The 9,964-nt window shown below is 38.3% G+C and overlaps 2 protein-coding genes across 3 annotated transcripts; both read right to left on the bottom strand.

Annotated features, from left to right (window-relative positions):
* Positions 1-130: 130 nt before the first annotated feature.
* snapc1b (small nuclear RNA activating complex, polypeptide 1b) lies at positions 131-8,427 on the bottom strand. 2 transcript variants are annotated; one of them, XM_026939185.3, is made up of 10 exons: positions 6,956-8,427; positions 6,179-6,338; positions 5,536-5,676; positions 4,680-4,790; positions 4,205-4,372; positions 4,025-4,081; positions 3,274-3,336; positions 2,325-2,460; positions 1,565-1,639; positions 131-1,454 (listed from the first exon to the last, which is right to left on the bottom strand). In XM_026939185.3, the coding sequence occupies exons 1-10, from the start codon at positions 7,084-7,086 to the stop codon at positions 1,402-1,404; spliced, it is 1,095 nt and encodes a 364-aa protein (XP_026794986.3). In that variant the 5' UTR covers positions 7,087-8,427; the 3' UTR covers positions 131-1,401. The 2 variants fall into 2 exon arrangements, with proteins under 2 accessions (XP_026794986.3, XP_026794987.2); XM_026939186.3 differs by having other exon boundaries at positions 4,220-4,372.
* A 138-nt stretch (positions 8,428-8,565) lies between these two features.
* On the bottom strand, positions 8,566-9,458 carry LOC113542104 (interferon alpha-inducible protein 27-like protein 2A). The gene is made up of 4 exons (XM_026939421.3): positions 9,307-9,458; positions 9,185-9,214; positions 8,924-9,085; positions 8,566-8,835 (listed from the first exon to the last, which is right to left on the bottom strand). The coding sequence occupies exons 1-4, from the start codon at positions 9,314-9,316 to the stop codon at positions 8,747-8,749; spliced, it is 291 nt and encodes a 96-aa protein (XP_026795222.1). The 5' UTR covers positions 9,317-9,458; the 3' UTR covers positions 8,566-8,746.
* Positions 9,459-9,964: the final 506 nt, after the last annotated feature.

Genomic DNA, 9,964 nt, shown 5'->3' with positions numbered 1-9,964 from the left:
TGTAACATCTAATCAATATCAACTGCACATAACAATATTAACTTTAACACTGTGTCTGTGCGGTAAAGTATTTGTGCCTGCACTCATGAGTCTAATATCAGTCTGTAAACAGTGAAAGTGAAAAAGCAAATCAAGTAAACATTTCTAAAGAATTTTTATGCAAAAAATGGCAACAACCATGACTTTTTTACAGAAGCATTTTCACATCAACATGTGTATAAAAACTTGTACAAAACATTAACTTATAAATCATTTGACCATCAGACAGTAGTCTGGATTTATATACGTACATGGCATTAAAATGATTAAACAATGTAAATGTTATGGGGTAAAAATACAGCTGAAATAAAAGCCCTTTTTTTTTGCATTAAGTCTGTGCTAATTAATCATTTCTCTAACACTTTACATATATGTTCTGTTGAGGACATTTAAAAAAAAAAACAAAAAAACCCACACAATATTTACAGATGTTTTGAGGTATGATCCACTTTGGGTGTTAAGCATTAAAATAAAAAACAAAAATCTGTCCCTATTAAAATACATCTCTACAGTATTTCCAGTACATTTTGAATAACATCCAATCAGAAGAGACCTGTCGCAAGGCCGTCCAATCGAATGTGACCCGTCACAGACCCGTCCAGATTAAACACATCTGTTAGCAAGAGACCCACCAGTTAGAGACAACTTGTCACAAGCCCTTAGAATCAGTAGTGATCTGTCACAAATCTGTCCAATCAGACACAACCAGCTATAAGCTGGTCCAATCATACTTCAGCTGTTACGAGTCTGTCCAATCAGACATGCCCTGTTGCAACTCTATTCAATCAAACTTGACCTGTTACAAGCCCGTCCAATCAGACCCACTTGCTACAAGCCAGTCCAAACATGAGTGATCTGTCACAAGCTTGTCTAATCAGATATGATCTGCTACAAGCCAGTCCAGTCAGATATGAGCTTTTACAAACTGCTTCTCTCAGACACAGACAGTTACAAGCCTGTCCAATCAGACATGTCTCGTCACAAGCCCATTGAATCAGACAAGACCTGTTACAATCTCAGCCAATTAAACTTGACCTGTTATCAGCCTGTCCAATCAGATGCATCCTGATGGAAGCCTATCCAATCAAACACAGCATGTTACGAATTAGATAATACCTGTCACAATTCTGTCCAATCATGTCTCCTCTATTACAGGCCCAACCAATAACAAAATACAAGCCGTGACGAGCTCATAAAGTCAGATATTTGATAGGAATCAGACAAAACTCATTCCAATTCTGTCCAATCAGATACAATCCGTCATAAACCTGTCAGAACTCGTCCAAACAAACACAACTCGTCAGAAGGTCCTTGTGAATCAGATATGACACACCATGAGCCTGTCCAATCAGGGTTTGTAGTTTAGTGTTTACTACGCATGCGCTCTTTCCAGCTGAATCTTGTCTTCGTTTTTCCTGATGAACAGGGGATAAAAAAAAAACAAACACCCAATCAGTGATAACAAGGAAACAAAAAACACTTTATATGATCACTCAAGATAATCCCACTGTCTGATTTTATTCACCTTCAGTCTTTTTACCCTCCACCGCGGTGAGGCGCCATAACCGGGTTATGCTCTGCAGCTCCGCATTCTGGCTTCCTATTGGACGAAAAAGCTGCCAAAGTCATTTTAGAGCTAAAATGGCCAACAGTCATGTAGTGATGGATATTCTACTGCTCTGTGTGTGTGCTTTGGTGTTCAGCTCTCTCTGGCTGAAACCATAGAATGGCAATTCCAATAGAATAGCCAACTCCATAATTATTGGCACCCTACATGAAAATTGAAATTTTGTGGTTAGATATTTTTAAATGCTCTGTGTGTGTGTGTGTGTGTGTGTCTGTGTTTATATTAATATATAAACATAACATTTACATATGTCTAACCTCACCTCCTAAAACATCACTTCATTTTATATTTATTTATTTTTTTCAAAATAGAATGGTGTCTTAGGTCATGCACACATTTTTTTATTCTTTTTTAATATATTATTATTATTATTATTATTATCATTATTATTATTATTTTAAAAAGACCTTATGAAAAAGGAAAGGTAAATAATTTTTAGGTAAGAGTTTTTATTTTCATGAGAATGAATTATTTTCAATTAAAGGTTTATTTTTTGGTGAGAGATTAAACTAATTAACCACATTTTTTTTCTGGATCTAACTGTAAACATTCATACATTTTATACTGGACATGCCTTTTAATATTCCTAATGATCTGTTTATTAATGATCTGCTTATTAAACAAACTCTATGTGTTTTTGATCGTTCCTCTCACTCACCTTGGGCCATGAAGCGAGAGTTCGTGCGTGCTTTAAGAGACAGAGGTCTCTTGAACCTCGGGACTTGCTGCGTGGACTCCGTGTCCTGAGCTGCTGACGTCACCTCCATCTGTCTGTGACGCCGAGACTTTGAAGCCTAGCGCACAAACACATTATACACAATATTATTACTTTTCAAACACTGTCCAGTCGTGTACTTCATTTTGTTCAACTGCTTTCCATTAAGCCGCAAAGCAATAGCCAGGACTGAATAGTGAAATTGTAATTTATTCATCTGAAGTTTTAATATTACTTCCTACTTTTGTTTGAAAATCAGTAACTTTGAGCTCAGAATCAAACCATTTTCCTAATACATTAAGTTTAGTGATATTATATGATCATTATGTTAAAATATGCCGCGTTTTGAATCAATGGTTTAATTCGTCTCGCATTCGGCCAGATAAATAATTCTGACTTTTAATGTTTATTTTTTGAGCACTAAAGACGCCTTAAAAATGATTTTCCTGTTCCTAAGAAGTTGTATTAGACACAAAAAGCTTCATAAAAGTTACTAACTAAAAGATATAAAAAGATATAAAAATAATAAATATCTTAAAATAAAAATAATATTAAAATTATTTTTTAAAAAAAACTATAACACTTGTCAGTATGTAGCATCTTTTCCTGCATTTTTTATTTACAATTATAATCAGTGTATTATTATTATTATATAATTACTTTAGGGCTACACAATTCATTAAATTTGAATCATGATCACAGTTTTATATTTGAACAGTGAGCTCAGCCTTGTTCCTGAGTTTTAACGCTCTACTATAAACTGTGCTGGGGTAATTATTCATTTTGCTTCTAAATGCATGTATTTTATTTATTAATTGGGTGCATGATCGTGAGAAATGATGGGGATATTAAAATCCGGCGTGTGTGTGTTCAGCATCTTTATAACACTCACCTCCACAGCTTGTGCGTAAGACCTGGATTTGATGGACGCCAGGAGCTGAGCTCTGCGAGAACTCTGCAAGACAGAAATATGTTTAGAGTTGGAAGAGATAACGCAGACACTGTACATCCACATCATCATAATGATTAACTCCAGTCAAATTACCTTTCAATAAATTCATGCTACAATAAATAACATGCTCACCTCAATTCACAAGGGATCATTGTTAAAATGTTTATATAACAGATTATGGTCAGGATATTGAAAGGAAATTTTTAATCTCTTAATTACTACCACCATGGAGTGTTTAAAAGGTTTCTGATGTTAACTGAGATGAAGATATATTAAGTCTTTTTACATGATGTAGTAAGTGTTGCTTAAAAAAATTTAAAAATCAGTTGATGGGTTAATGAGATGTCCATAAATAAATAGTTACCAGAATGTTAAGGGTTAAAAAGAAAAGGAAAAAAAAAAAGTCAGTGGGCCTCATTTATCGATCTTTTACAAAAGCTGTGTGTAAATGTTTGTGTAAGTCAAACTGAACTAAAATATATGAAAGTGCAGTAATCCACGCAAACTACATGCTTTGGAATGCTTTGAGATTTACATTAGTTAGTCTTCTTATGCACACACTCAGGAGCACGAGTAGGATACAAACGTTTTTACACACAAATCTGTTCGTATCCAGCTTGATAAACTGGGCCCTCTGTGTGATGATAATGATATTCATTATATTATAAGTTTTCTTTTTTTCCCCCCTCACCTCATCCTGACTTGATGTTCCTTCTCCTGCGTCTCTGTCAATCTGACTGTCAAAGTCCTACAGACAGACACACACACACACACACACACACACACACACACAGTGTCATGATGTCAAGCCAAAACAAGAAAACAAACACAAAACCAGCCCGGTGCAGTGTGTGTTCTGTGCGTCACACACTTGATAAACACTCACAGCCTGGTTCTGCTGCCAGCTGTAGAACGTGAGAACGGAGTTGCGCAGTTTGGGCACCAGGTTGTGTTTGATGAGACTCAGATTGGACTGAGGCGGCTGTGGAAGAATCGCCTTCTTCAGCCCTTCGTAGTGCTCGTGGACGTTCGCCAGCTCCTGGAAACCGCACCACAGAAATGTCCTCAAGTAACAGCATTATGACATTTTTCTCAAATCGCACAACCCTATTACTTACATAAATGAATACAAATGAAACTATTAAATTTATATGAATTCTCATGGAGTGTGTAAAATCCAATCCTCAGCTCTCTGATCTACACACAGGTATGTTTAATAGTTATGGCTCAGCATGAGCGTAACCTGAACGTGTGTTTTATTCTGGGCAAATCTCTGAAAATTGCTCTCAGTTTCAGCGTGGATCAGGATTGAGGACTGTTGATCAGAGTCTGCTCAGGCATCTCACCTCGAGCACGTCGGTGCCGATGAGCTCCTGAGGTCGCGACGGCCGGTCCACAAACGACTCACACAGCTGCTGCCTCCTGTCCACCCTCTTCTTCTTCACCTGAAAGGACAGCTGTGTCGAAAACGCACAGAAAAACAGAGGCCGCATTATAGAAGCAGGATTCGTGACACAATAATGAAGTGAGAGTGAGTTATGTAGATTAAACTGATATGCTCTGATATATACTACGCTATATAATTTACACTGAGCCCATAATATTGGCACTGGAGCTCTCTCTCACTCAAAAGCCAGCTCTTTCTGAGGTGGTTTAGGTCACAGTGGGACTTCCTGTCAACTATAAACATAAACTGAACTTTACTATATAGCTGAAAGCTGTAATGTTATGGAGGCGGCCATCTTGGACAAACAGAAGGACCAGAATCGCCCTCCTTGGGCCGAAATGTAACCGAAAGCTGGAAGATGATACTACAGTTCCAAACTTCTTGCTATTTCACAAATGTTTTAGGTTAATAGTGTTGTTTAAAGTGGGTGTATGAACATTTGTGCAAGCATTTACAACATTTCGGATGAGACAGAGCTACGTCATGTATGTTCAGCGCCGTAACTTCAGTGCAAAACCCTAGGAAAACTGGAATACACAAATACACTCAACTTGTACTAGTTTTGTCTGCTGTACTAACTAGCAGGGTTTTAGCTTGATACTATTCTTAGACTGTGATCTATTTGCATTAGCATGAAGAAGTGTATCTACCAAATCAGGTAAGTGTAAATGAAATTGGTGTAAATGTCACATTTAATCCCAGCACGCTTTTTTTTTCTCTACACATTACACTCGGAAGTAAAAGATAAAACCCACCGTGTCTGGCATGGCGGTGAAGCAGAAGGCTTTTTCATACAGCAGTTTCCTGAGGACGTACACCACGTCATAGTGCTGCGCGTTAACCGCGTCCTGCTGGAAACGTATCAGATCGTCCCAGTCCTTCAGAGCGATGCGGATCTGCACAATTACACATCATTATACATCAATTAATAACATATAATATATAAAGCATACTCTTATGTTAATGCACTAAATCGAATACACTACCGTTTCTATAGCAACAGCTCATTCATTTGTACAGTGGACACTCCACATAGTCTATAACTAATAACAAATTGATAAATTAAAATTGCTCTTTAACTAAGCATTGGCATGGTGAAGTTTCCTGTTAAGAGCTTTTTATTTAACATTTGTGAAAGGAGTCTCCAGTGTCAGTGCTTTATAAGTTTTCAGAAAAATAGACATTAAGAGAGTTCCATGGCTTCTTCAAGCCTTCATCATCTACAGCTTTAAAATTCATTCTGACAGATTGACAGAGATGATAATCGTGATGCAGGACCCATCCTTGTGATTTTATGACACTCTCTTGTCGTATCAAGGCTTGTGTTTATGAAACGGAACCTCAGTTTATCTCCATGAGATCTCCATGAGAGCACTGTGTCTGATCAGGAGGCTTTACCCGCTCTTTAGGAGTGTTGAGCTGAGTGCTGTAGAGGCTGTAGAGCAGGTAAAGACCTCCAACACGGATCTGGAAGGAATACGGAGGGAGCAGGTACGGAGACGCTGTAGACAGAGCCAAACGCGTGAAGACCTTCTTCTCACTGGGCTCCAAGATACCACTGAGAGAGAGAGAGAGAGAGAGAGAGAGAGAGAGAGAGAGAGAGAGAGAGAGATTTATGAGGGTCTGGAATTACAGTATTGACAGTTTGGAGGTTCTACAGGCATACAATGCTTTAACATCCTTCAGTGGTTTGTAAAACCTAACCTACACAAATAAATGACAAGGAATAGTTGATCAACACACATAAAATTAAATCCTGAAATTATACTTCTAAATATTTTATAACAATATTAATATAAATATATATAATTGACTACGAGGTGATCTCTCACAGAGTTCAGTCGACGCTTTCAGAATTTTTTTTTTTTTTTACAGACAGAATTCTGTCATGACATGAAAGGATTATAAATATGGCTGAAGTTAGCATCAGTGCCAATATTGCTTATGGCTGCTTTAATTTCTGCTCCTTACTCATTATAATGGTTTCTCTATTCAACCATATGTCATATAATGTTGTATGTAAAACATAACAACCAAAGAACACACTAGTCTGACATATCTGACGCTGTATGCCAGGTTTTGGAGTTTAAAGAGTGTAAAGTAAAGGTGTTTATCTGTTTCTGATGGTTTGGTTACAGGAGAGAGGGAGAATTCCAGCTTTACAGCTCTACTTACTAAAATACACTGGAGAATTTCATTTCTCTCCAGATGGCTGAAAACTGCTCGAACCGCACAGACGCCGTGGCCTGAAAACGCCCGAGTAAATCCTCACAGTCTGTCTTCAGAGTGTGTTTAAAATAATCCATCTTATCTTCTCAGCCCTAAAATCATCACGAACCCGGAAGTTTTCAGCAGCCGCGTCTGTCTTCTTCGTCGTTTCAGCGGATGAGGGCTGTTTACCGACTCGAGTGTTGCACCGCCATCTTGTGGCCTGAAGAAGAAACACACGGTGAACGGAAAGCGTCGGTTCTAAAATCTGATTGGCTGAGCAGCAAGCGCATCACAGCAATTATTAATGAGTATTAATGCGCCAGGTTTTAAACCATTCATCCATCCTCTGTAGCACTTATTATATGTACACAGGGTTAAAGGGACCCTGGAGCCTATCACAGGGGACACCATCACACACACATTCACACACATTCACAATTTAGAAATGCCAATCAGCTGCATGTCTTATGGACTGGGGGAGGAAACCAGAGTACCCAGAGGAAACCCCCAAAGCACAGGGAGAACACACACACACACACACACACACACCCACACCAAAGGTGGGACTCAAACCCCCAACCACAGAGGTGTGAGGCAACAGTGCTAACCACTAAGCCGGTGGATGTAGCCCTGGTGTTAAACCTATGGAACTATAGAACAACAATTTTTTGCACACTACATAAAACCTCTTACACTGTACAGCTCTGAATATTTCTATACAGAAAAAGTTGCACACTACAACTCTGTATATCTGTTTTTTTTTTCTTTAAAAAAAAACATATTCTATTTATGCATATTCATATTCCCCATTTCATTCCTCTAAAGGCTGCTAAACTTTCTTAACATATAGTCATATGAACCTTGAACCTTAAATTATGCCTTTGCTCTGTCAATAGAATAGCCTGGTAGTTTGGCCGTTATTTTGCTTAGCAACCCAAATCTTAATGCTAACAGGCTAGGTCTCTTTGTCAGACGAATTGCTAATTTCATACATTATTAGAAATAAATTAAATTCGCTTTGTGTCACACCTAAGAACACCCTTACCCATGATAAAACCCACCACAGTGCAGGATAAAGAGTTAAAAGGTAATTATTATAAACCACATGTGGTGTACTAGACATCACGCTCGGATAAACAATTGCACCAACAGACCCCTGAGTGAGACGTGGACGACTGACGTCTGCCGCACCTCCTGGCTGAAAAACCTGGCAGGAGTCTATAGTCATGTTTAAGAGCAAGTCAGAATTTCTTTTTCTAAAATGTCTTGTTGTGCTGTGGGACTCCTTATGATCAGTTTATCCACAGTTACACTTTTCTAAACCTAAGGGTTCCTGCATACACATGGTCAGGAGTGTGCGTAAATATACGCACAAGAAAAACTTGATATTAAATTAATTACAGTAAATTATTTACACATTATTGTACATTTTTTTTCCTGTTTTGTGTTGGAAATTGTGTAAATCAGTTGCAAGCAGGAAAGACAACGTATAACAGAAGATTCCTTAATCCACTAAAATTTTGTTCATCACACAAAAACACTGGGAAAGTGAAATAAGAGACTTACTCCAAGGCTAGAAGTGCAGCCATTTTATTAGTTATGCAGGAGGCCTACACAGTGCAGTATGCAAGACACTATTTACCTTCATGTAGATGAAAAGAAGCAAAAGGTCTTAGCAAGATAGAATTTCTAACATCAGGTGAAAAAACCTGATCCATAGGCATTCATGCATAAAGAAATCTAAAGAATAAAGAATTAAGAAGTTAGGTATTCAACCACTCCACCCACAGCCGCTCCTGTAGCTGCCATGACGGCCTGGCCAGTGGCAGTAAGTCCAGCAGCCCCTAAATATAACAACAACATTACAGCAAGTAATATGAGAACCATGGCTATTTGCTTATGAACTGCATTTCTGATTGTGTCTGTGATTACCGATGGACTGCAGGACAGCGACGGCGCTTCCCGCTGCTACGCCACCACCATTAGCAACCGCCGCTGCTGACATCATCGATGAAGCAATGGATCCTGCAGCGATGCCCCCAGCAGTGAAACCCAACGCTGAGACCACAAATGGAGCTGCTGCTACAGCACCAGCTTAAAGACAAAACAGGCACAGAGAAGTGGAACTACATCCACACAGCATCGTTATCATCACTATAGTATTTGGCACAAAAGACAACGCTTTAGACATACCTGCTCCAGCACCCAGTGCAACGACTGTGCCTGTCGAACAGTTAAAGATTAGAAAATAGTTAATATTAGTGCAATTAATAGTGTATATCTTATCAAATGTGAGTAAACAGTAGACTACTTACCCAAGACCATCTTGTACACACTCCTAGAAAACAAGCACAGGCAAGTCTTTTTAAAGAAATCAGCTGGGAGGTGGAGCTCTTACACAGAAACGAAACTTTCAGTCTGAGTCAGAAACGAAACAACAACAACAACAGTGAGCCAAGACCCTCGGACCTCCAGTGTGCAGACGATGACTGTGGAGGCTTTCTCACTGCCACCTTCACCCACACCACTCCCTGATAAATGCTAATCTTCATAAAGTCCTCATTCACAACTCCACAGATTTAATTCTGGTTGAAATACTATTTACCTCTTTTGAGTGACCAGGAGGTTTTTGAACTTATTGAAGTTTAAGTTTAGTAACTATTTCTGATAATAGCTATAGGGTTCTTTAAGGGTTCTACCAGAACCCTCACCAAAGGACCCTTATGTGTAATAAAGTTACAAATTTTAAGTGCAAATGATACAATCTTAGTATCTCAGGACAAAGAATGATAATAGGAATGTACAATAAATAAAATACAGCAATGATATTAGTAATACAATATTTTAGATGGTAAAATTCTAATAAATCTATTAAATAAACAAAACTAACAAAAATTAACCAGAACATAGACTTTGCCCGTCTCCCTCACTGACCCAGTTGTCTTCCTGTTTTTCTAAAATTAAAACAACGAA

The sequence above is a fragment of the Pangasianodon hypophthalmus genome, chromosome 3 (genome assembly GCF_027358585.1).
Source record: "Pangasianodon hypophthalmus isolate fPanHyp1 chromosome 3, fPanHyp1.pri, whole genome shotgun sequence".
In the NCBI taxonomy this organism is placed as follows: Eukaryota; Metazoa; Chordata; class Actinopteri; order Siluriformes; family Pangasiidae; genus Pangasianodon; species Pangasianodon hypophthalmus.
This window is presented reverse-complemented; position numbering and strand designations above follow the sequence as displayed.